Source organism: Coenobita brevimanus, chromosome 57, assembly GCF_032717465.1.
Source record: "Coenobita brevimanus isolate Jiangsu-jjx chromosome 57, ASM3271746v2, whole genome shotgun sequence".
In the NCBI taxonomy this organism is placed as follows: Eukaryota; Metazoa; Arthropoda; class Malacostraca; order Decapoda; family Coenobitidae; genus Coenobita; species Coenobita brevimanus.
In genome coordinates this window covers 9,913,650-9,941,149 of record NC_137010.1, presented here as the reverse complement: position 1 = coordinate 9,941,149, position 27,500 = coordinate 9,913,650, and the positions used below count along the sequence as shown (strand labels likewise).

Genomic DNA, 27,500 nt, shown 5'->3' with positions numbered 1-27,500 from the left:
CGTGTGAAGGCAGCAAGGGTGATACAAACAAGCAGGCTGACAGTGATGTGTTAAGAATGATATCTTGTGCTGGAAGGATTACAACCAATTTTCCGGTATCTCTTTTCACTACACTGACGATTTCTCCGGTTTATTCTCGTTGTCCTTTGACATTTTTCAAAACTAAATAGGATCTCTCATTCTGAAAACGACTTGAAACATTCTTTATTAACTCAACAATGTGATTACTCCAAAGTCATTTAGTTCAGGTTAATCCCTTCAATCTAGTGACGTACATTTCATTCTATTCCTGCTACCGTCACAAACTATACTCTGCTTAGGAAACACATCTGCCACTGGAGGGATGACTACACTGAATGAAACAACGCGAATAAGCCAAAAATCGGATTCAAATGATTAAGAAAGGCCTGTTGTAGTATCTTGGCCAAAATTATCCCTTGTTAGCTACTGTTTCGACTGCGTTTATGAACTATTGGCATTTCCTAGGCAAAAAAAAAGAACGATGTGCCTCATATACAAAAATAAATAAAAAGGCATTGGAGATCCGAGTATGCAAGTTGCTGGCCAATTTGTCACCCGTTATGGTGATACAATTAATCCCTAACTCACTGCTACACGTACACTATAACATGGGATGCAGGTCCATCACACCTACTAACCAAGGAAGTAGGCCAATTGTCCGTCAAACATCGGGGGTCTGCCTTCCCCGTCGCGTATCAGGTTTATGCATACGGCCGTAAATTTCACGTAATTATACCTTGCCAACAACAGTGAGTTATGTCCTGGCTAAAGTGCCTGAGCATCAACGACTTAAGTGCCTTCCAGCCTTCCTCTCTGGGAATAAATGCACCAATAAATTATTATACTCATCTATTAACGTAAACCCATCCGCATATGTTACTTAGATTATCCTGTACACGATTAATAGCGATTTCTTTTGTAGATATCATGATAACCGAAGAAAAAAAACACAAGTAAATCAACATTTCTAATATTATTGTTACCAGTACCGAAAAGGGACGCCTTCAAGTGCTAACATTAACATAACCGGGTGGCTTCGCGGTCAGGTTATACAGACGTGCCTCAGCTCCCCCCTGTCCCCAAAATTAACATGGAGAATTGCGGGACACGAGCAACTTCCGCTGGCAGTATACGGGGTTCATGTCCAGATGGGCCAGGGGTCACAAAAATGCCAACAATTAGTCATGATTAGTAACTTTATTACATTACTATTTCCCACCGTACTATTTTTTTTTTTTTTTCAAGGTTTTCAGTCATGCAACATTTTGTGCATACTTATTCTACCGCACAGACTGTGTTTGAGAGGGCAGCCTTTACGTAGTGGCACAGATATAACTGAGCGGATCCACTACCCAGTTATGCAAACATCCCTCATCTCTCTCCCCATTCCCCTCAATGACGCCAACTTCAGTCGCAGTCCACCGGGTTCAAATTTTAGATGAACCAGATGAACCTACAACAACAACAGCAGCAGCAGCAACTACTAATACTACTACTACTATTACTACTTCTATTATTACTACTGTTGCTGCTGTTACTACTACTACTACTACTGACTACTACTACTACTACTGCTGTTGCTGCTGCTGCTACTGCTACTGCTGCTGATGATGATAATGATTACGAGGGAGTTTAAATGTGCTGGGAGGACCTTGTGTTTTGCTGCCCTATTCTCCAACTTGTGCACACTGATTACCAAAGGTCTTAAGGGTGGGGGGCGGCCTTCTGCTTTGCTACCCTCTTCGCAAACTTCGGTAATTAGGAGAAAGTCTGGCTATTAATAGAAAGCCAGGACTTCCTATAAAGGATCGTAAAGTCTGTGTATTCTATGGATCTACGTAGCTATGTAACTCGTAACTCTCCCCCATTTTTAAAAAATATTTGTATCCTTCCTTCTCTCTTCCTTCATTCGCTTCTTTTGTGACATCCTTCCCTCCCTCCCTACCCTCTACCCGTCCTCCCTTCTCTCCCTCTCTCTATCCTTCTTTCTTTTCCTTCATTGCTTTACTCCTTCTCTCCTTCGATAGCCTCCCTCTCTCCTCATTCCTTCCTTTTTCTCTTCCCTCCAACATTCATTTCGTTTCTTCTACCTCCTTTCCTTTATCTTTTTTTCTTTCACTGTCTCTCCTACCCACCTTCTCTATTTTCCTTGCTCCTTCCTTTCCTTCCTTCATTCCTTCTTTTCCTCCTCCCCTCCCCCTTCTCTATCCTCTTTCTCTTCCTTCCTCCCCTCTCTCACTTTTTTCCATCTCCTTTCCAACTTTTCTCTCATTTCTTTTCCCCTCGCCCTCCTGTCTCTCCTCTGTTCCCCCAGTCTCCCTCTCTTTCTCCTTCCCACCTTCTTTCTCTGCTTTCTTCTTCCATTACTTCATTCCCTCCCTTTCTCCTTCTAACTCTCCTTCTTTCCTTTCTTCCTTCTTTCCGTCCTTTCCTTTCTTCCTGTCCAATTTTCTTCACTTTTCTCATTTCCCTCTTTTTCTTACTTCTCTCACTCTCTCATTCCTTCCTATCCTCTGTTCCTTCTTCCCCGTCCCCTCCTCCCTCCCTTCCTTTTCTCCCTCCCTTCCTTTCTGCCACATGTCCCTTCTTCCTTTGTCCCTCCCTCCCTTTATTTCTCTCCCTTCTCCCCTCCCACTCTATCTTTCCATCTGTGACCCAGTAAAAGAGGCTGACTCCCCTCTCCCTTTGTTCTCTCTCTCTCTCTCTCTCTAATCACGATCCGACTGATATTTTCGGTCCCTTTAACATCATTTTAAATACACAAAACAGAAAAAGCTCATTTATTTTCTTGCCAATACTTTCTCCCATTTTTTGTCTCGAAGTCTCCCTTTCTCACTTTCCTTCTTTTTTCTCTTATACTTCACACTTCTTGCCTGGCTGCTTGCTTCCCTCCATCCATCAAGACATCCTTCCTTCCTTTCTTCCTTCCTTCTCACCTTCCTTTCTTGTTTCTTACATTCCTTCCTTCCTTATCCTCACATATATTCTTTACTTCCTTGTTTCCTTCCTTCCTCCTTTCCTTCGTTCCTCTTCCACATCTACCTGTTGCTCCATCCTTCTTTCCCATACTCACTTTTCCTTCATTTTCCCCTTTCTCGCCTTTCCCCTCATTTATCTATTCATTTTCCTTCCCTCCTTTCCTCACATTCCTTCTCTCTCCTCCCCCTGCCTTCTCATTCTTTTCTTCTTCCCTTCCTTCACTCCCTCCTTGCACTCCCTGTTCCTCACTACTTTCGACATTCCTTCATCTTTCTCTCTTCTCCTTCTCTCTCTTCCTTCCTTCCTTCTTCTTTAGTCTCCTCCCTCCTTCCTCACTCCTTTTTTATCCTCTGGTTCCATTTCTCTCTCTCTCTCTCTCTCTCTCTCTCTCTCTCTCTCTCTCACCTCAGCAGGGGCGAAGGGGATCGATCTATGGCCTGGTCCCTCCTCAGCTCAGATCTCGAGGGGCTCAGCTGGTGGGGGGTGGGGGAGTAGTAGGGGGAGAGAAGGAGCCCCCCCACCTCCCCCCCCGACCCCCCGGCGCCCCCCGTGCTCTCTCGGCTGGGGGCGCGGCTCAGGTCACGTTGGGGTCCGGCTGGAAAGTGTTTGGAACAAGTTAGAGACGGGTTCCGGTCAGGTTTTATGAGTGACATGCAGTGCTTAGGTTATGGTGTGAATTATTATTATTATTATTATTAGTGTGTGTGTGTGTGTGTGTGTGTGTGTGTGTGTGTGTGTGTGTGTGTGTGTGTGTGTGTGTGTGTGTGTGTGTGTGTGTGTGTGTGTGTGTGTGTGTGTGTGTGTGTTTAGCTTCTTGTTTACCGGTCTAGCAACCTACGTGCACCATTAACCTACCTACCTACCTACCAACCCATCTACCTGCCTACTTTCCAACCGATCTACCTGCTGCATACATACCTACCATACTGCCTACCTACCTAAATACCAACCAATCTACCTACCTACCTACCTATGTACCCACGTATCTACAGTAAGGACAAGTTTGAGCCTTCTATAAACAAGACGCAAAGATGTCATTATTATCCTTATTATTTTCAGACCATTTTTTTAGTCTGCGAGAGGGCAATAAGGCACAGTGAAAGAGTGTAATATGATCCACGTATTTGCCCGAACCATTATGAAACTCTTACGCAATATTCTGAGGAGACTACTGGGTTCCAATGAAGACTGGATTGGGTTTTAGAGGTTATCGTTCAGTGCATCGTTATTTATCGTGCTGGAGTGGATTGATACTTATGCCAGCAGCTGTGAAAGGCTGTCAACCTCTAGTTCCAGTTATCTCTGTGGTTAATTAAATCGTATAAAGGATAGAAATAAATGGATAATGAATGATGCGATAGAATTACATGGTCGTTTTGACTGGGTTGTATTTAGAATCTTTAAGTGTACCTGTTTGCTTACTTAACTATACCAACTTAACCTACCTACCTCACGACTCTCCTGTCTACCTGTTGCACACCTATCTACCTGCTTACCAACCTACCACAGTACTTACCTGCCTGCTTACCTACCTGCCGACCCACCTACCTACCTACCTGCCTGCCTAGCGACCGACTGATTAAATAACCAACCTACCTACAAACTGTCATGTCCGCCTTTCTTCCAATCAACTAATTTGCCTCCCTCTCTCCCTCCTTCCTTACCTCCTAACCTCCCTCCCTCCCTCCCTTCCTCCCTCACTCACTCCCTACCTGCCTACCTCCTTGGCGCCTTTCTTTATAACCGAAGAAAAATAAGATTTCTTTTCTTGTCAGCTTTGAAAAAGGGAGAAAAACGCATTTGATCGTGAGAGAGACAGGGAGGGAGGGTGGGAGGGAGGGGAGTAAAATAAAAGAGTGAGAAGGAGGTATAAGAGTGGGCAGCGAAGGAGGGAGGGAAGGAGGGTTGGTGGAGGAAGGGGAGGAAGGGAGGGTAGGGGGATGGAGAGAGGAGAGGCAGGGAAGAAGGGAGGGAAGGAGGAAGGGAGGGAGTGAGATGCGAGGGAGGGTACGGGACGGACGGGAGGGGGTGGTTAAGGGGAGGGGAGGGGAGAGCGGAAAGAGGGAGAGAGGGATTCTAAATGGAGAGAAGGTAGCGAAGCAGAGGGGAGGGAAGGGAGGAAATAAAAGAGGGAGGGAGGGAGGGAGGGAAAAATGAAAGGAAAATGAGGTGGGAAAATGAGAAGGAAGAAAGGAGGGAAAGAAAGAAGAGAGAGAGAGAGAAACAGAGAGAGAGAGAGAGAGAGAGAATATTGCTTTCCCTTTATCTCTCAACACAGGCTTTAGAAGGAGGAAGGAGGAGGAAGAGAAGTAAGAAGAAGGAGGAGGAGGAAGAAGAAAGAAGGAGGAGGAGGAGGAGGAGGAGGAGGAAGAAGAAGAAGAAGAAAGATGAAGAAGAAGGAGGAGGAGGAGGAAGTCGATAGAAAAAAGGAAGAAGGAAGAGAGATGGAATAAGAAAAGAGGGTGAACTGAGAGGAAGGATGAAGGAAAGAGAGAAAAAGGAAGTTAGATTTGACAGGAAGAAACAGAACAGGAAGCAAGAAGAGAAAAAATGACAGTAGATGAAGGAAGTGAATAAAGGAAGGAAGGAAGGGGAGAAGAAGAGAAAGAAATGAAAATGAAGGAAGAAGGAGAGAAAGAAAAAGAAGAGAAGTATGGAAAGAAGGGGAAGGAAAGAACGGAAGAAGGTAGGAGAGAGAGAGAGAGAGAGAGAGAGAGAGAGAGAGAGAGAGACGGAAGGAGGCAACTGACGGATGTAAATCGAAAAAAAAAAAACAATAATAATAATAATAATAATAATAATAATAATAATAGGAAAAAAAGACACCCGACCAATTCTGCAATATTACCTTTTTTTTTACATTTCATTCTTGCAACATTTACACCCCTTCACCAGGAACGGTCTCCTGGGAGCTGAATAAAATCGTCTGGCGGTGACAAGGATACGAGAAAAAAAATAATGGTTCTCGCACGCAAGGGGGTGAAAAAAAAACGGCCACCAATTAACGTGTACAAATCCTCAAAGAAAACGGAATAAGCCCTCCATCCAGAAATCGTCCTTTATATTCTTGTTATTACCGGACGATTTTATTCAGCCACGGAAGCGTTTCGGCACAGGAGGGGTTGATGGTGGCTGTTGTACAGTATAGTGCCTTCAATTCCAACAATCTCTCCTAAGCTGAATAAAATCGTCTGAAGGTGAACAAATAGATAGAATAAAAGAAAAACAAATCAAGACTTCATTATTACTTTTGCCAGCGTGTCATTTTCACTGTCCCTTCTCAGTCGCTCTCAGCCACGCCAAATTCTCTCTCTCTCTCTCTCTCTCTCTCTCTCACTCTCTCTCTCTCTCTGTTCAGGCCTCAGTGATTGTGTTCCCGGGGACGCTAGGATGGGACGCTGGTTGCCAAGTAGAAGGGGAAAATATTGAGCTTGATTGGAGGTGTCTTACAATGCAGGAGTAAAAACTATATTAGACACTTCACTCTATACTGCATTATTTTTTAAACCACCAAACGATTATATTCAGGTTAAAAGGACTCCTCTCATAGTGAAGAAGGTTTACTTAGTTATTTATCTGTCTGTTTATCTTTACTATTCAATGACGCTGCTACTTTATTCTTACAAGCACCAAACAATCACAATCACCTTCGTCATCCCGCCCCCTGCATACATCCTTTACCCTTATCCTGTCTTTCTTGATCCCAATGCACTCCCTTTACTCCACCCCAAACCCTCTATTCTATATTATTCTATATTTATCTTTATCTTGGCTGTTATGCCCTCTTTCAATCCACCCCACGCAGCCATCAAACACATACCTCTTAACAATGATCCTTTCCTTGTCCCTAACACACATTTCCTGCACTCAATAGCTCTCCTCTTCAATATAATCTTTAACTTCTATCTTCACTCTTTACCTCGCCTCCAACGCACTATTTCACTCAATCCCACGCCGCCCTCCTACATGCACCCCTTATCCTTGTCATCTCCAGTCCTTCCTCTCTTCCTACACATGTACAATAATGCGGTCATGAGCATTGCTCCAATTTAAGACGAATGAATATGAAATTCTTACACATCATCCTCAAAAAAATTGCTGAGTTCCAAAGAGCGACTCAATAGGTTTCAGAAGTTATTGTTTGCTCCCTCGTTATTTATCGTTATGAAGTAGATCGATATTAGTGTCCGACATGGTACATCCGTCACCATTATTTTGATCCAGCTAAACTCCTCCTTCCCTCCCACTGGACCTTCACATACACAATCCTCCTCCACATCATTCTCTCTCACCGCCGGCCTTCCCTGTTCTCCCACTCAGCTTTTCCTCACACATAAATTTCTCACTATAATTCCGACTCAGCCGCACGCCTTCGTCCTCTCCCACTCAAGACATTCTTTATTCATTCTCCTCTGCATTATTTGACTCAGCTGCAGTCCTTTACTTCCTCCCTTTGTGCCGTCCTTTGCACGTATTCCTTCACATCACAGAAATGGCAGCATCTTCACCTCTCAGCCTCTCCTTACACATTTATTTCCTTAACATTATCCCAACTCTGGTACAATCAATCATAAACTTTTTGCATAACTATACTATTTAACCTTATCTCCCATGACCGCTACCCTTCATTTCATTTTAAGCTTCTTTCCTGCATGGGGGAAGTGGCGATTAAGCGGTAGAGGAATGGACTGTTTACCGAAAGGTCCCCAGATCGAACCCCGGATTAAACAGTGACCAATTTAAGGGTCTGAATACATAAAATGGTCTTAACTGACAATCTGCTAGACCCACCGACTGTCACAAATACACCCCCGCTGGGAACACTGTATTGGTTTTCAGTTAGACAGCACAAGCATGTTTCAGTATTGGGAAGAAAGTATTTGCGGCCAAGAGGTGATATGTGAAGTTGTGGGCCACCGACTGCGCATATACGGACTTCGCTTGGCTTCGAGAAAAAAAAAAACTGTCTAATCTATCCTCCGAGTAGGGTACATAAAAATACACACTTCCCATCTGTTTTCTTCCACAATCTCCTGCCCTAAACAAACAATATATACTTCTTTTTTTTTTGGCTTGGAGGAAGGAACGAGTCTTTACAATAGCCCCGGGAGACACAATGCACTTGATGACAAAGAGAGAATAAAAGAGAGGGAGAAAGGTAATGAATATTGTGTTCTAAAAGGAATATCAGTTTTAAATCGTTTGGCATTTTCTAAGGTTTGGTTGGAGTAAATAGGCTATCCTCTCTCTCTCTCTCTCTCTCTCTCTCTCGAGAGAGAGAGAGAGAGAGAGAGAGAGAGAGAGAGAGAGAGAGAGAGAGAGAGAGAGAGAGAGAGAGAGAGAGAGAGAGAGAGAGAGAGAGAGAGAGAGAGAGAGGAACGTTGAGAATATTGTTAAAAGTTTATATAAGTATCCCAGCCAAGAAGGTTATATGTTTGTTTGTCTGTCTGTTGGGAATATTATGGGAAAACACTAGATGGCATTTGTCTGTCTGTTGGGAATATTATGGGAACAACACTAGATGGCACTGCACCACACTTTGCACAACGACAGGGAACAAGAACAGGTGATTAGATTTTGGACAAAGAAGTTCGAAAAGTTCAAAGGTCAAGGTCAAGGTCAGGGTCAGGGACAGGAATTACATGAAAGGGGTGATGCTGCTGCCTTGGTGATACATTGCTCTATGCTGATGTCTGAAGCCTGACTAACGTGAATAAACTACCCTCTATTTTTTCAATGACGCAAATTTCTTTCATGACAAGTAACTGAAAACGCCACGGAAAGCAATGCACCACACCTGACATATCCAACAATATATACACAAGGCCGTGTGGAAAACCGGTCTGATTTGATGCCCTAGTGCTACTATATACACGAACATATAGAAAAGACCATGTGAAAAAAATAATCCCGTTATATTCAATGCAACAAAACTACAATATACGGAAAAACAAACACGTGGAAAACTCGGGCCAATATAAAACACTAAGCTAAATAAAATCATGTGAAAAAAAACTCCTGCAAGTCTGAAGCATCCGAATGTAAACAAAACCACGTGGAAAATGCCTGAACCTCCAAAATGTCAACAAAACCACGTGAAAAACAAAAAACTCCCGCCAGATTTTCAACGTCAACAAAGCCTCAACAAAGCGCGGGAAAAACTCGAGAGCCAAGAGCAGCCACGCTTGCAAATCTATCAGCCAATTACTGAGTTGCTTTTAAAATTCCCGGGCAATCGGAGCGTACGATTTCTACATCCGGGTGAGAAGTGCTAATTATCGTTTTCAATAATATCGTCAGTTGCCATGGTGCTTATATTCCTTCAACATTAATTGTTTTTAAATTTCATAGATTTAGTAAGAATCAGAATTGCCTCTCTTAAAGTTTTAATTGGCTCTTGGTGGGAGTCCGGTAATAATAATAATAATAATAAAAATAATAATAAAAATAAAAATAACAATAATAATAATAGTAGTAGTAGTAGTAGTAATAGTAGTAGTAACAATAAAAATACTACTACTACTACTACTACTACTACTACCGGTACTACCACTAATAGTAACAATAACAGCAACAACAATAATAGAAATAATAATAATAATAATAATAATAATAATAATAATAATAACGATCTGTGGTATTATTATTATTATTATTATTACTGTTAATTCTATTATTCTTGTTGTTATTAATTTGAAAAATTTGAAAATGACGTTAATCCTCAATAAGCTTGACCTGATCTAACCTAAAATGACAAGATGACCTGAAACTGACCTGTACTGATATGAACTGACCTGAAACCCCCAGACGACCAAAACTGACCTATTTACACGAAAAAATGACCTGGACTTACCTAAAATCCCAATAAATGACCTGAATCTGTTAAAAAAAAAAAAATGCACACACAGCTCTAAAAACAGACCTGAACTGATTTCAAAGCCTCAAAGTAATCTGAACTGACCTAAAAACTCAAAAATTGCCGAAATAAACATAAAAAGACCTATTCTTTTTTAAATCTCAAACATTACCCCAACAGCCTTCAGTGACCAAACGGCAATGAAATACATCTGAACAAACTAAAGTCACTACAATATTATCTACACACATCTGAATTGACCTAAAACCACACAAAAAATATTAAGATTAGTCTAACTTTCCCCAGACTGACCTGGCGAGAGCGGTGACCTATCGGAGGCGTGGTCATCGGAGGAGTCCCCGCGTCCTGCACCCACGGAGTCCTGCGAGTCCACGCGGAAGGGAGACGGGGACACACTGCGGGACCTGCCAGTGGGGGAGGGCACGGGTTACAGGTACAGGTGTAAATACAGGTAGAATGGGGACTAATTATGCAGGTACAAAACAGGTGGCGAGACGGGCACAGATTACGGGAATGGATATTAACTTCTTCACTTTATTTATTTTTTTTTGACAGGTAATTAACTAACAGTTTTATGAAACTTCAAAAGATCTCTAGAACTGAACAGACCACAGTGGTTGTACCTAATCCTTCCAGTCTGAAACGCCTTTCATGTTAAAAACAATCGCTTTCAGGTAGTGAGAATAAACTAAAAAAAAAAAAAAAAAGCCAGACTGATTTAAATAACTGAAGGGTAACATCCAGTCTCTTATTAATGGCTTATGAGCATTAGAAGCCCTGGGGTGGGAGGGTCCGAGGCTAGGCTATCACAATCTAGATCATTTAAGCTGCAGGAAATTACTATACGTCCTTCAAACACGTACCCATCACCCCTCGCCACACCAGAAGCATACGTGGGAGGGTTGTGGAGGGATGAGGATGAGGGATGGGAAGGAGTGAAAGAGGACATGGCTCACAGAACGACAGTAACAGAAGGTGGTGTAAGTAGCGAAGAAGGAGAGTTCCCAGGACAAGGATGATGTCTGGGTTACATTCACTGCCGCCATCTATGTGACGCCTGTGTGGTGTGCTGGGGAAGGGCAGGAGAGTGGGTCGGGATAAGAAGGCTTGGTGGATGAAGCGATAAGGTGCGTTTTCGTGACCTCTGTAACACACACACAGACACACAGACACAGACACACACACACACACACACACACACACACACACGAAAACACCCTTACTTATCCTCATATACTCTCAGCGTTCTGGGGGGGTAAATCAGTTCACGTGAACGCAGAGATCAAACTTAAGATGGAACTCAAAACAGGCTCAGCGGTATTTTTGGCGTCCATCGGAACATGTCTCGTTTCATCATCTATACCGGGGATGGCCAACCAGCAGTCCGCAGGTCAAACAATGCCTTCAGCAGTGTATCCCGCCCCATTCACAAATCAATCCAGCTAAACCTCGGAAACAACACAAGCATTCCTCAAGTATTCCATTCCAGCCAACAGCAGTCGATGTCATTCAGCCTGGAGTGAGTCATGGCAGCCTGGGTATTACTGATTTAACCCTCTCATGACGGGGACAACTCTAGCAATCAAGTAACGCCAGACGATTTTATTCATCCGAGTGAGTTACAGGAACGTGGGAGCTACTTCATCGCATCCCTTTACCTGATCTTTAGATACTGGAATCCAACTTTTAGGGAGCAATTCGTCTCGCCTGGCACTTAATTACTGTCGTTAAGTGAAGTGAGGCGAGGGTCCGGACTTAATAAGCGTGAACACACAGACTGGCAGGTAATGAGACGTAATTCACACCTCATGCACTCATTATTATTATTATTATTATTATTATTATTATTATTATATTTCTTGGCGTGTTAGCATTTTTCACAACCAGGACGTCTTGGTTTAGTTACTCTTGCTACGTCCACACGATCTTATTCAACTCAATAGTGATGTCACGAAATAAATTAATGAGTGATGCATGTAACCCCATTAGTACGAGAGAGAGAGAGAGAGAGAGAGAGAGAGAGAGAGAGAGAGAGAGTATATAAAAAAAAAAAGTATGAAACCAGCCGTACAAAATACCAAAGACGTTCTCTAGATGAACAGATGAACACCTTCACAGTTCTTTCACCTTAATTTGACCCACAGTTTCGTCTTTTTGCACAGTATTTCACGTAACTTAGTAAAAAAAAAAAAAGACAATGCTACGGCTCCATCCATTCATTAGCACTTCTTCGTGACTACCAAACATCCCAGTGGTATATCCCTAGTTACAAATCAGCATGGAGAGGTGGTAAATTTGGGCCATTTAGAGGGAAAAGAGTACAATACCACAACGTCCTTCTATATTCCTGCTGTTTACAGGTGATTTTAATTAGCTTAGCGGAGAGTTGTGGTGATGAAGAGGTTAAAAATTGTCCCTTAACCCCTTCAGCACCACGGCGTCTTTTATATCATTATCTTCGTACCGTCCGATAGTTTTATTCAGCGCAGAGGAGTCTAGTAATGAAGTGACAATCTTGAGAACAGGCCAACCCTCCTCTTATTACCATCTCGTTCAGGTTAAAGGAGAGTCTGGAAATTAAAATCTAAAGAGAGAGAGAAAAAAAAACAATCTTGATAAGGCAGTAGCTTCATCCCGCGCTACGATGGGAAAGAAACCATACCAAGGAGATGATGGGATATGAGGATTAATCAGAGACCATAAAGATGAGGAAGAGAATTAATGACAGGCCAGAAAGATGAGGAGAGATGAGTGGAGATAACCTGAAATAAAGAAATGAGTCGCAGCTACTAAGAGAGAATATTCATCAAAATGGAAAGAGTAGAAAAAGTGGAGAATATCGGTATTGTACAACTCAAGCAAAGAAAGTTCAGGAGGAGTAAAAGTTTTGTCAAAGAAATAAATGACGATAGAAAAAGGTGGATAAGATATATGGGTTATGGTAGGGAGCCTGGGATGGTTGTGTAAGGTGGGGCAGGGCGATGGTAGTACACCCTGTGATGATAGGCATTGAAGGTTGCCTGTTATAGATATTAATGATGACCTAATTCGAAGAAGACCAAAAGAATTTAAAAAAAGGGAATTAATCGCCGTTCTAGTACATCTGGCGCCTCGATGTTTGATCCACCGTGTCAGTGCTTACCTGGGTGGGTGGTGGTGGTCGCCGTCGTGGGGCACACACTCACTGGCAGCCTTCCTCAGTCGCCGCTGTGCCTCGTCCTCGCTGCTGCCGTCACCATCACCGTCACAGCTACCACTCACACTTCCTGCTGCAACGGGGCAAAGAGAAAAGATATTCCACTGCATATTATAATATTTCACACTTTCTGTCTGTTCGCCACACACAGCCACAAGATTCAAACTACAGTGCTGAATATTTGTCTATTTATGACTCAGAGGAAGGTAACAACACCATGTACAGTCAGCGTATACGGTTCGGGTAAGGAGATCGCCGACCCCAACCCAGTATTAGGAAAAAAAGGCGAAATTTTGTGTTATCACTGACCAAAGCGAATGTACTTAACCGATAACAATAAACCATGCTTAGGGGTTTTGGTAGGGGGCATAACCACCTACCCGGCAAGAAAAGATCAACATTTATCAATATAAGGAATGACATTTGTATGGGTACACCTACAGACTCAGTTAGGTTATACACAAGGACTACACTTGGGTGATCGGGGAGGGGGCGCACACTTCATCTTCAACTCTCTACGATAACAGCTCCAGTTTTCAGTATGATGCAATGATATTTCGTGTACGAGTGAATCTTGAGGCAGCGGCCACAACCCCTGATACCGATGTTCCATAAACATATCCACAACCTGGCTTACGCGGACATGCCAGGTAGAATGAGAAATACGAGTGGAATGGCATGGTGGAGAAATGTGGGAAAACAATGGAAGGAAAGAAGAAGGGAGGAATGAAAAAGGAAAAGCTGTGAAGAAGAATTACGGAGGAAAAGAAAAGCAGAAAGAGAGGAGGAATAAAAAATGGATAAGAATTAGTGAGATAGGAGGACATGAGGTGAGAAAGGAGACAACACAAGAAAGAAAAGAGAAATAAAGTGGGAAGAGGGAAAGGGTGAGGACTGAGGAGATACAAAAATAAAGGAATAAAGGAAGAGGAGAAGAGGATTACGGCTGAGAGGATGGCAGCGAAATGAATGATGGAAAGGTGAGAGAGCATGTGCAGGAAAGGAATTAAAGAGAGACGAAAGTAAAGTAAAGGAGGGATGAAGAAGGGAAGGATGCATCCATCCACTTATCCACTTCTCCCTCTATTCATCCATCCAGCCAGCCACCATCCATCTATTTGTCTAGCCATTCCTTCACTCATTCATCCATCCATCTATTTATCCAACTACCTATTTGTCCATCCATCCATTCATCCATCCACCCATCTATCTACCCAAAAATCTACCCATCCAACCCTCCATCCATCCACCATCACCCAACTGAAAGAGGGCGACCCAGGATGAGACCACTGATTTCCACAACAACTGAGTTTTGTGGGTGGATTAGCTGACGGACCTCAATAGTGTGTGTGTGTGTGTGTGTGTGTGTGTGTGTGTGTGTGTGTGTGTGTGTGTGTGTGTGTGTGTGTGTGTGTGTGTGTGTGTGTGTGTGTGTGTGTGTGTGTGTGTGTGTGTGTGTGTGTGTGTGTGTGTGTGTGTGTGTGTGTGTGTGTGTGTGTGTGTGTGTGTGTGTGTGTGTGTGTGTGTGTGTGTGTGTGTGTGTGTGAGAGAGAGAGAGAGAGAGAGAGGCGGGGTAACGAGGCAGAAGGAAGCAATTATCTTAAAACTCTCTCGCTTTCATTTTCTCACTTTCTCTTTTCTCGTGTATCTGTTCACTTCACTGATTCTTTCTCACATCGACTCTCTCTCTCTCTCTCTCTCATCCACCCACGCTCAATCTCTTCCCTCACTCTCTCTCCATCACCTCCCGTCGTCTCACTCCCTCTTCCTCCTTACCTCTCCCTCTTCCTCCTCTCCCTCTCTCACTCAATCCATCTCCTGTCTCTTTTTCTCATTTTCACATACATGCTTTCTGTCTGTCTGTCTCTCTCTCTCTCTCTGTCTCTGTCTGTCTGTCTCTCTCTCTCTCTCTCTCTCTCTCTCTCTCTCTCTCTCTCTCTCTCTCTCTCTCTCTCTCACCCTTAACATTATACCTTAAGGAGAGGACGCTTCAAGGATTACGATGAGCCTCTCTCTCTCTCTCTCTCTCTCTCTCTCTGCATACGAACAATACGTATACATATGTTTTATCTAGTTATGTATGTATTCCTTCTATTAACATTTCTTTATAACTGAACATACGTAGCCCGTTCCCGAGATTCAGCTACCCACCTACGACACACCAACAAAGGCCTGATCCCCTGCAGTCCACCTACCTCACCCACCACTTGGTCACAAACACCCACCACCTTCAGTGTGACGCCTTTGCAATATCAGAATCAAAATTACCTTTCCTAAGTATATATGGCTGTCTGTCTCCCTCCATGTCTGTCTTCCTACCTATCCATCTCTCTTCCTATCTGTCTATTTGTCTGTCAGTCTATCTGTATTATTTCTATCTGTCTATCTACCTATTTCTTTATCTATCTATATCTATCCATCAGTTCATCCATCCACCAACCCATCCCTACCAAGTCGGTCTGTTTCTCTTTTTTTTTTTTTATCTATCTACCTATCATGTCTCTATATACCTCTCTCTCTCTCTCTCTCTCTCTCTCTCTCTCTCTCTCTCTCTCTCTCTCTCTCACCTCCATTTGTCCTCTTCCTGTCACTGTTTCAATCTCTCACAATCCTCCATAAAACTTTCTCCCTCCCTCTCACTTTCCATTCTTTTTCTCACGCATACACTCCTCCATTCTCTGATACATCTCTCTCTCTCTCTCTCTCTCTCTCTAATCTCCTCCCTTCCCTTTTTCATGGGTAGGACAAATGACGAAAGGCGAAAAAGTTCTAATAAAAGTCGTCCCTTTAGAGAGAGAGAGAGAGAGTGTGTGTGTGTGTGTGTGTGTGTGTGTGTGTGTGTGTGTGTGTGTGTGTGTGTGTGTGTGTGTGTGTGTGTGTGTGTGTGTGTGTGTGTGTGTGTGTGTGAATATATATCACGAAAAACACAATCACCAAATAAAATAACTGAGAAGGGACAAGCTGGGTTCTGAAGGTGATTTTTTTTTTTTTATTTATTTCTTTTCTTTGTTTTATTCTCAACCACCAAAACATATGCTCATCTCCACATTATATATCTGAGAACTTTCCCCAGTGAACGTATTATGAGTTTTTTCCCGCTGTTAACCTCTTCAGTCCGATATGGTAATTTTCTGGCTTTATCTTGCTACTACCACTAAACACTCAAACTAATGCTTACGGGACCTGAAAGAGCAAGTGATCCGAAAGGCTGATCGATACCACATCCTGTCAGTGGGGAAGCACCTCGCCCCCACCCAATGCTTCGCACAAGGGTATAGGTGTGGGAGGTTTGGGGGGTGTAAGGCGAGAGGTGCGTGCAGAAAAGTGTGTTCTCTGATACTGTGTTTCTGAGTGAAAGACTGTATGTGTAATCGATTTTGTATGCATCGTTTACACATAAATCTCTTCATATCTAAATGGTGGAGATGGAAGGTATGCACATCACTGAATCATAACGAATGTCTACACACACACACACACACACACACACACACACACACACGGTTGTAATGTATGTTTATCAAAGTACCTGGGGCGGTGAAGAGCGAAGTCATCAGAATGGTAAATACAAGACCAATAACCCCTTCACTACGATGACCTATTTTTAGCTTTATCCCGGCTATCACCAAACAATTTTACTTTCAAACTTTTTCTAACTCCTCCAGTTGCAGAAATCTCATGTGAGCTGAATAAAATCGTCCGTACTAAACATAAATATAACAACAGAGAAGATGTCATGCGAGTGTGGAGGTTAATGAAAAATACTCTCAGGTAAGTCAGTGAATGAACCACCCAAGATGACAACTTTGGAATAGAACCAGAGGACGTCCACGACAGGGAAGCTAAAACCAAGCACGGAAATATTTGTTACACTGGCAAAAATCGAAGGTCAAAGAGAAAGAGGGCGGCTTATAGACTGGATATCTGCCAGGCTGTATCAAAAGACCCTGGACAAGTCAGACGCAATACCAAAAGTTTCGGTCAAAGTCTGAAAGAAGGATGACCAAGATGCGAAAGAAATATTAGATCAGCCGTGAAGCGCCTTTGATCCAGCCCATACTGGTGATCAGAAAATTATGAAGTGAAAGATACTTCGGAATCCTCCTGCTGAAGGCGGGCAAACAGGTTTAAAGAATTACAAAAGTTTAGGGTTATTCGGCAGTCTGACTGTTGGGAGCGTCACCCTCCACTGACACAGGCTAAACCAGCGACAACTCTGTACCTGTCTTCCTCAGCTCACCTGTCCCTTTGCCTATGATCTCAAGTCTTTCAAACTTAACTTAGCCAGGCAGACCCAAATCAGTGAGTCTTAATTTTGGCAACCTACTGTTTGAAAATAAATGGAAGGGAAAAATTTCTAAGTGTTGGGTTCCTCCTCTTCCTCCTCCTCCTCATCTTCATCATCATCATCAACATCATCATCATCATCATCATCATGTTTCTCTTTCCTTGTTAAAGATGACATGAGTGGGATCCAGAAACACGGAAAGACAAAGTGCGAAGTGGGTGAAGTATCAACAGCAGGTCCAGTGAAATAGGCTATACAATCATCCACACGTCATTCAAGCCCCTGGAATCCCGGCTCTATATCACTTTCCAAATATCTGTCAGAGTAAATCCGTTGGCTATAAAGATAAATAAAAGGACTGACAATTTTTTTTACACTGATGGTTCGTACAAAATTCTCCCGTCAACTCCACAGTCTGTCTGCTGCCTAACTCGACCAACCTTCACATCCACACCTCGCTTTCACATATACCTGTTTATCATATCCACCCACTTTCTTCTTGACCTACCATGCTTCCTACCACCTTCACACTCACCCATACATACCCTTTTAAATCCCCCAACTACATCCATTCTTTACATCTGACCATACCAACCAAGGATAGTCACTTCAACCCAATACTTAACAAACTTCTCAGCTAAACATCTTCAGCGAATCACAGTCTCTATCAACTCGACGCACTCCAGACACATTCCCCAACACTCCTACTTCCACTGCTCTTACCATTTTTTTTCATCGCAATAAAAAACTCAAGCAGGAAAGAAACAACCAGAGGAGAAATGGAGGACAGAATACATCTTTAGACTAAAAGCGTACGAACCCACTCACTCTCTCTATTACTTCTAACTTTATAAAACTTCAATGCATCTTTTCCTCCTTCACAACACACACACACACACACACACACACACACACACACACACACTTCCTCACTGTTGCAATCTACCCCTCTTTATTTTTTCAAGTAATTCAACACTCCTATCTTTTCTTTCCAACAATGCTCTCTCTCTCTCTCTCTCTCTCTCTCTCTCTCTCTCTCTCTCTCTCTCTCTCTCTCTCTCTCTCTCACTAACTTTCCAATGCCTCCGTCACACACCTTTTCTCAGACACATTTTCTCTCTCAAGTTTTCTCGACACAAATGTACCCTCAGGTGTTTCTCTCTCTCACTCTCTCTCTCTCTCTCTCTCTCTCTCTCTTACTTTTGACCCCCAGCGTATGAGCCCTCCTGGGTGGTGCAGGGCGACTCCTCCTCGTCGACGTGGGTGCGGACGAGGACGAGAAGAACGACGACGACGACGACGCAGACGACGATGCAGACGACGAAGATGACGTGGGTAGGATGTGCTTGGGAATGCCCCTGAAGAACCAGGCGCCTGATCTCTTCCACATCTCTCTAGTCTCGGCGCAGATCTTGCAGAGCCAGAGCTTTTCTCCGGTGGGGTTGTGTGTGTCCACCCCGCACTTGCTGCACACCCGCTGTTAAGGGGGAGAGTAATTGCAGGCTTTATTTAATCTATTCATGTATTTTTTTTTTTTTTTTGTCAGGGGATTCAGTGATGTTGATATGGGGATGGATGGGTGTAAGTGGAGGAGAAAAAACAAAACAGATTGATAGATAGACAGACAGAAAGACATATACAGAGAGAGAGAGAGAGAGAGAGAGAGTCATCATAAACAATCAATTAGCCTACGTGTTACCTCAGAACTGGCGTGTCAGAAAAAAAACAAAGACCAATAAAAACGCCTGATAAAATAAAAAACAATATTATTCAGCCTCTTTACATATTATAGCAAGTTTTTCCGCACGATCTTTTGTAATATATATCTGCCACTACCACACGCTCTTCTTCAGTTAAGGATAGCAGTGAGGGGGTTAGAATGAAGGCTATATGAAACTACTTTAGTTGTACGTCCCTCGTGAGCAGACCAAAATCCTCAGAAGATAGCACGAGGAAAAAATAAAGTAATCGAACTGAAATGGCTATAACTACCTTCCACCGGTGTCAAAAAAAGGCATGTACAAGAAATGAAGCAAAAAAATATATATATAACTATAATAAATATACTAAAATAAATAAATGAAAGGACAGTATAAAAATCTCTTTTTTACCTCCTTCCCCCTCACCTGTTAAAACACTGCAGGTGGGGTCTGCCTAATTAAGCAGGAAGCACAGAAAACGTAACGTGAGCTGCAAGGGGGTTAACTAATTTAATTCCTTGCCCTTCCTAACAAGGCTTATGAAGGGAGGTTTCCGGAATATGATCTGTTTTACTGGGCCAAACGTGAATCCACTAGCGATCCAACTAACTCTGTACCCTTTAAACTATGAACGGAATATGGTCTTTCAAAACCTGCTGTAACATTCCTAATGCAATTACATGTTTTATATATACAACTGCATTACTATAACTACAAATGCAAAACAACTGACTGCACAAAAACATTAACTTTTTTCCGGTGTGCTGACTGGAAAACAATGTAACATGGATATACCGTTATTCCATTTAGGAAATATTTTATTTCACATAATCAGTCATTTTTCCCATCAGTGCTCTTCAAGAAAAACTTTTAATTTTCATATGTACGGCTTTAATTAAATTTAGTAGCTACAATAACTGGACCAAAACTATAAATAACCACTTAATGAAAAAATACTTTTTTGGAGGGGGGGTAACCATATAGTATTGTGTACACTGGCTGAATGGGCGCTTGTTCGAATCCACAGCGGAATGAACTTAACCTCAAGGACACTGGAACAAGCCTGACACCACTACAATACTTTCACTTTAAAAATATTCGTGAAATATATGAATGCTTTTCTTTTCTTCTACCTAGCACCAACTTCAACTCTGATGGTATCCACACAAAAACAAAAAATATTAAATGATTACGAGCATTGATAAAATGTCATAATATAAGAGAAGAGAGGTCTGTGCCTATTATCCAACCTTCCTCCGAAATTCCCAGCAGCAGATTTAACCCCTCTGCTGCGATGAGGTTTTGTCTTATCAAATTCTCGCCACCACAAGCCGAGTTATTTCCTCGTCAAAGAGCATCCGAGTAGTGAAAGGACAAATGAAGGCTGCACGAAGCTCCACCAGCTCCTAATGGTCCTCCTAAGCCGAATATAATCGTGTGGAAGTATTGAGACGCGAATGAAAAAGACGACCACGTAGGACAGGATCAACTACTGCCAACATTTATACATCAGGCAAACAGCTGCAGTGAACTGGGGATATAAGGAAGGTGTCCACAAAATTTTCATCCTTCCCGAGAAATTTTCGTAGCATAAAATTAAGCTTTAACTACTACACATACTTGCTACGTTTTAAAAGAAGTTGAAAGTTTGCCATGATTGGTAAAATATAAGAGATGAAAATATGTCAGTACCAAATGTCGAACCTTCCTAGGAAATCGCCAAGCAAAAGGTAACATAATAAGTATCAGGACGACCTGTAATCAAACATCACGCAGAAGACTGATATGTTAAGGTGAAACTGGGGTGCTGAAATATTTATACACAATTTCTAACACGTCTAATAAATTTACCACCAGAAAAATTCACCGTAACAACGAAAACCCCACAATGTTACGAAAGATTTCAATGAGATGGTGAGATAAATACGAAAAAACACCCATGGCAAGTTTCCGACCATCCGATGAAATTTCCAAGCATCATATTTCGATTACCACAAATGCTCTTATAAAATTACATCAGAAGTTTAGTTGCAATGAAGTGCAGGAGGGAGTATTTATATCTGATTTCCAACCCTCCTATAAAATTTCCTAGCAGAGTATTCCCGCATGCTTGCTTCTTTTCCAGAGGGTGAGGTGGGTAGGGAGGGAGCCTGTGTAATGGATTGGTAAATGGGGAATCAGCGTTCTGTGTAATACAAATAAAGTATGAGAAACTGGTGAGACTTCTCACTGTTCAAATCCATTCTTTTACTTCTCACTGTTCAAATCCACTCTTTTACCTCCATGGTTTTAATAAGACGCACTGTTTATAATAAGGCATGACCACCTCGACGGCAATGTAAAATGTGTTGCATCTATGTCATTCTCTCTCTCTCTCTCTCTCTCTCTCTCAGACAACAAGGATTTATGGTCTATGCATAATGCATCCTCCCTCCCTCCCTCCCTCTCTCTCTCTCTCTCTCTCTCTCTCTCTCTCTCTCACCCCGTACACCACACACACTCCCCTTGCTGGCTGTCTTTTGCATCCAACTGGCCATTTATAATTCCCAGCTAAAACGCAGCTACACATCCCAGCTAATACGGAGCAAGCTAAAAAAAATGATAGCCTTCTGAGTTCCGTGTAGGTGTAGGAAAAACAGATAACAATTAGAGGATTCTGATTTTAGGCTAGAGGTTTGGAGGGAAGAGGGGAATGACGGGGTAGTGAGGGATGAGGAGGGGAGGGAGAAAGGGTGCGGGGACGAGGGAAAGCGGGGAAATGATGAGAAGACGGGAAGGGACTGCAGGAGAGACAAGGGGACTAGGGAGAGGAAGGGAGGGGAGGGAGAGGAGAGCGAAAAAAAAAAATTAGGTCAGTGATACAGGAATGAGGAAGTACTTAGGAGGGGATGAAGGAGGGAAGGGGAAGGAGAAGAGGTGAGATGGGGAAACTGAAGGAAAAGAGGTGAAGTAGGCGAAGTGTGAGGGAGGGAGGGAGGGGAAGGGTGAGGGAAGGGAAGATACGTATGGAGAAGGGGAGGGATAGGCGTGGGGGAGGGGAGGGATAGGCGTGGGGGAGGGGAGGGGATGTATGGTAGAGGGAGGGGAATGTGTGGGGAGGGTTATATCCAAACTTTAGCCATGGGGAAGGTAAGGGAAAAGGAGAGGACGAAAATGTTTGAGGGAGCGAGAAGCAAATGTGTTGGGGAAGGAAAGGATGGAAGGAAGGAAGAAAGGAAGGAAGGAAGGAAGGAAAGAAAGAAAGGAAGTGAAGGGAAGGAAGGGAAAGGGAACGATGGTAACTGAGATGAATGGGAGAGGATAAAGGGAAATACAAGGAACACGGCAGAGTCACCACCAATACAACTTGTGGTCGTTTCGAGGCAGTTGGTGTTGGGACAGGCTATCAGTAGGGCATCTATAGTGAGTTCGTGAAATGGATAGCATAGCAGAAGTTCCCCCTCCTCTCTCTCTCTCTCTCTCTCTCTCTCTCTCTCTCTCTCTCCAACTGTAGCTGGCAGGAAAAAGCATGAACCACCAAACAGTATATATAAAAAAAATCAGGAAAACTTTAAAAGAAAGGCTGAGAACTCTCTGAACCAGAAACAGCCTTTAACCCCTTCAGTTCAAGGACGTCTTCTACATATCGTTTTCGCTACTGCCAGACGATTTTGTTCTGGTTCGTACAGACCGCTCGTGGTGAGGCGATTAGTAGAGATTTGTTTATAAAGCTTCATTAAAGAAAGGTGTCCCGTGGGCTGACTAAAAACATCTGCCACCACCAACCATGAAATAAGGCGTCATAGTAGTAGTAGTAGTAGTAGTAGTAGCAGTAGTAGTAGTAGTCGTAGTAGTAGTAGTAGTAGTAGTAGCAGTAGTAGTAGTAGCAGTAGTAGTAGCAGTAGTAGTAGTAGCAGTAGTAGTATAGTAGTAGTAGTAGTATAGTAGTTGTAGTAGTAGTAGTAGTAGTGGTAGTAGTAGTAGTGGTAGTAGTAGTAGTAGTAGTAGTAGCAAATTCGGATGTAACGTGAACCCAGTGGACTGCAGGCTGAAGGCGCCCTCATCCTGCAGCCCACCATCTTCTCTTCGGGGGACAGGGAGCCAGCTGAGGGACGTTTGCATAATCAGGCAAAGGAGTGGCTCCGTTACATCGCTGCCACCGCGTGAAGGCAGCCCTCTCCACCACAAGGAAACATGGCACAGAAAGAATTTATGTGGGAGGCAGATGCACATTATAATAAACAATAAATTATACCCCAAACATTAATATAAAGAAGAGCATGATATTGTGGCCAGCAAGGGCTCATTACTCACAGATATAACCAAAAGATATGGACGATCAAAATGCGTTTATCATGAGCGACTCGGTAATATATAAATTTATCCTCCACATTTACTTACCTAATGAGTCTGCTGGTTTAATGTTAGTGGAGCTGGGTGGTGTGTGGGGGTGTGTGTGAGTGTGAGTGGTGTGGGGGTGAATGGTGTGGGGGTAAACCTCAACATACCCACACCCTTATCATTCCCTATCCTCGTTTACCCCTTCACCACGAGATTCTTCATTCTGTTCTCTTATTCATTCCATTCCCTGTACCACCACGCCATTTTATTCCTGTACACATACTCCTCGTACTAAAGGGGTTAAGTAGTGGTGGTGGTGATGAGGGTGGTAACTGGGGTGTGAGCGATAATTCATGGCACCAATACGCTATATTTTTCCATAGGCATTGAAAACCAGTGAAAAATTCTTGATGTGGGTGTAAGATGAGAGTGGAGGTGAAGAGGCAGGATCAAGTTGCCCGCACGCTTGATGCTTATATATATTTGCGGATTTTGTGTGTGTGTGTGTGTGTGTGTGTGTGTGTGTGTGTGTGTGTGTGTGTGTGTGTGTGTGTGTGTGTGTGTGTGTGTGTGTGTGTGTGTGTGTGTGTGTGTGTGTGTGTGTGTGTGTGTGTGTGTGTGTGAGAGAGAGAGAGAGAGAGAGAGAGAGAGAGAGAGAGATCTTACAGTACGTTCAAGTTTTAACCCCTAGTGATGGCCTTACATTTTTAAGTCACTGATGCCACAAAAAACGAAATATTCTAGTCTATGGCAGTCCAATCCCTGAGGACCCCACCTTGAAGGGGATGGCACTGACTGGTTGGCCGTGAGAGGATTTTCCACCACTCTATACATACTAAAGAAAGGTGTGTGTGTGTGTGTGTGTGTGTGTGTGTGTGTGTGTGTGTGTGTGTGTGTGTGTGTGTGTGTGTGTGTGTGTGTGTGTGTGTGTGTGTGTGTGTGTGTGTGTGTTCATGTGTGTGTGTTCATGTGTTTGTAGTGTGGGAAAGTTAACAGTAATGGAAATAACTGTTTCCGGACTGGCAATTGATGACAGGAAGCTACACTCATCTTTACAAATATACAATAGAACGTCTTTATTGTTGTTACGTTACCATCCAGCCATACATCGATAGCTGAGTGCATCAATTACATCGTGTTCCATTCCAATATACTTTCTACGAGACGGTCTCCTTCTAGCAGGATAAATTTGTCTGGAAACACCAAGAGTAAGATGTTGAAGACGTTAAGGTACCGAAGGGGTTGGCTGAGATTATTTGCAAACCCTTGAGAGAGAGAGAGAGAGAGATTCAATGCCTTAGTTGTGTATATCGTGTTTGCAGCAGGGAATATTCAACTTGGCTTTTTCACTCACTCAGCCCTGACCTTGGGTATTGCAAGTCAGGTGCATGACAAGGTGATTTTTTAATGTTAGTATTCTCACCTGGCAATTTCGTAATTTGCTCCAAATGTATATATATATTAGCTGAGGAGGAAATGTTTCACTCTGTTTGGCAGGAAATGTTTGTCTGCTAATTATTTTTTCAACCATTATCTCTTGTGACATTTAATTGGTCTGCCCTGAAGTACGTCGAGTATTTTATCATCATTGCCTCTGATAATTGTAAACCTTTAATTAATGCTTTCATACTCCGTGTTTTAACTATATTTTAAAATGCAGTTCTTTAAAGCGTTATGTATATGGTTTATTTCTCAATCTGGGGATCATTTTTGTCACTTCCTGGAGTAATTTTTGCATCTCTCTTCGTTTTTTTTTTTTTTTTTTAATGCAGCTGCATGAAGTGAACACAGATTTTGAACTGTGAACACACCAAAAAACTGTACAATGTGGGAACTATATAATGAAAAACGTATGAATTTCTAAATCAGTTTAAATTTTCAATCTATGAGCCTAATTTTTTGCTGACATCTTAAACTGTACCCTAAACAATTTTCCCCGACTTACACTCTGGAATTTAGCATTATTTATAGAAGATACACACTCATTTTCTTCACTACTTAACAATCCGCAAACATTACCGTTAAAATCCAAGAAGCATGCTCGAAATCCGTTCAATCATTTCTCAGTATCTCTCTGAACAGCAGCGTCTCATTTCACTTTGGCAGGCAGCGCTGGAGTTACCGTGAATTACTCTCCAGATTCTGTTGCTGAAGTGCGTGTCAGACCGATATGTGAAAGTTCTGGCGGCCTGAACCATTCACCCAAAATAGAACACACAGGGAATACATGGGGAATATTATGGAAATACTTTTGAGATATACTTGGGGAACGCTTTGGGAAATACCAGGAAAATACTTAGAGAAATACCTAGAGAATTGCTTTGGGAATACTTCAGGAAATTCTTAGGGAAATACTAGAGGAATACTTAGGGATATAATTACGGAAATACTTGGAATAAACTTAAGGAAATGCTTAGGTAAATGCTTCAGGAAGTGGTCTGGGGTAAGTGAAGTAACTCAGTACAGCCTACGTCTTGCCTTATTTCCTTTAACCCATGAAGTCCTCTGGCGTCAGCTGAAGGAGGATACTAGACTTGTTCCCAGCATGAGAGGGGCAACTGAAGGGTGGAGAGCTCTGGAGGGACGTATTCTAGCTGGCACTGAGGCTTTGTAACACCTTATTTTTAGCGATTTATCACACTATTATAACTGCACCTTGATACTCTCTTTAAAGTCATCCACATAATTTTAAACCCCACGGAGTTTGCTAGAGTGATTGATCAGAAGATAAAACAGGTGTAATATGCAACATTACAAGATAAAACAGGTGCTCCGAAGCCTCCTATGCCACCTGGAACCCCTAACAAACCCTCTCAGTACGGAAAACAAAACTAAAAACAAAAAAAAAGTACACAACTTTGATAAGTATTTTAATTTTTTGACCCATATACATTTTCCTTCAAATCACTATTCCTTAAGCTAAATAAAAAATTAATAAACAAATAAAATAAACTACTGGTACGGAAGTTATATAACTATTTTACTTTAAGTGCCCAATTAATTTTTAGATCATTATAATTGTAAAACTTTGGATGTCGATAACATAATTAATGAACCACGGGATCGACGCCTGGCCATGGCAAAAAACAGATCGCATTACCGAAGCTTTGTTAGGGGGTAATGGGATGAATTTTATGATGTAATACAGATATATGGACGGAAAAATAGATAGATTGACAGATAAATATATTATATGCTTGTATGTACGTATGTATGTACGGACGTACGTACAGTAGGCATATATATATACTGACATATAATGGTTGTATATATATATATATGTGTGTGTGTGTGTGTGTGTGTGTGTGTGTGTGTGTGTGTGTGTGCATATATATGTATATAAATAGACATCTTATCAAAACCTGCTACATTCCCATATGTCACCCTAATCACAGGAATTTTCATCTTTTCATTGTAACTCTATCCACAAATACCTATCCACACACACACACACACACACACACACACACACACACACACACACAGTCTACCACATTCGGCCTCACCTAACCCCACATAGCCAACTGCCCCCATCACTCGCGCGGCACCATTACCAGGAACATGGTACCTAACTCTCGGCTACCACTCCACAACACACACACAACTACGGCTGTAAAGTGACACACACACACACACACACACACACACACACACTGCTGTTTATTTCACTCTACGCTGCCGGCCTGTGGGTGGGAAATGCGGGAGGGAATATATTAAATTGGTGATGCATATGACGACGGTATATTATTTATATAAATGAAATAAAACTTACTGGCATAATAGTCATGATAATTATTACACTGTTCTAATGAAAATAATAATAATAATAATAATAATAATAATAATAATAATAATAATAACAATAACCAAAACAATAACCACACTAGTATCAGTAAACGGCGCAAAACAAACTTCAAAGAAAACGTAAAGAAGACAATTTCTGGGGTTCCTTAACTAAACTCACCTTATTGCAGTCGGCGCATAGGAGTGTAGAAGTGCGAAGGACAGGCAGCCCTTCCCCACACAGTATGCAGTTGTTGTTTCCGTTCCCCTGCACTCGCCCCTTCATCGCCTCCACTTTCTCCACCAATCGGCTGAGGGAGGGAGGGAGATCAGTGA

The 27,500-nt window shown here is 42.4% G+C and overlaps 1 protein-coding gene across 1 annotated transcript in view; it reads right to left on the bottom strand.

Annotated features, from left to right (window-relative positions):
- Nucleotides 1-27,500, bottom strand: part of Rph (Rabphilin) — a 123,869-nt gene that overhangs the window by 58,827 nt on the left and 37,542 nt on the right. Inside the window, exons 3-6 of the mRNA XM_080274484.1 lie at nucleotides 27,346-27,475; nucleotides 18,562-18,838; nucleotides 13,020-13,146; nucleotides 10,169-10,281 (exon numbers count right to left, since the gene is read on the bottom strand). Coding sequence (XP_080130610.1) covers nucleotides 10,169-10,281; nucleotides 13,020-13,146; nucleotides 18,562-18,838; nucleotides 27,346-27,475 — 647 coding nt within the window. The remainder of the gene's footprint in view (nucleotides 1-10,168; nucleotides 10,282-13,019; nucleotides 13,147-18,561; nucleotides 18,839-27,345; nucleotides 27,476-27,500) is intronic.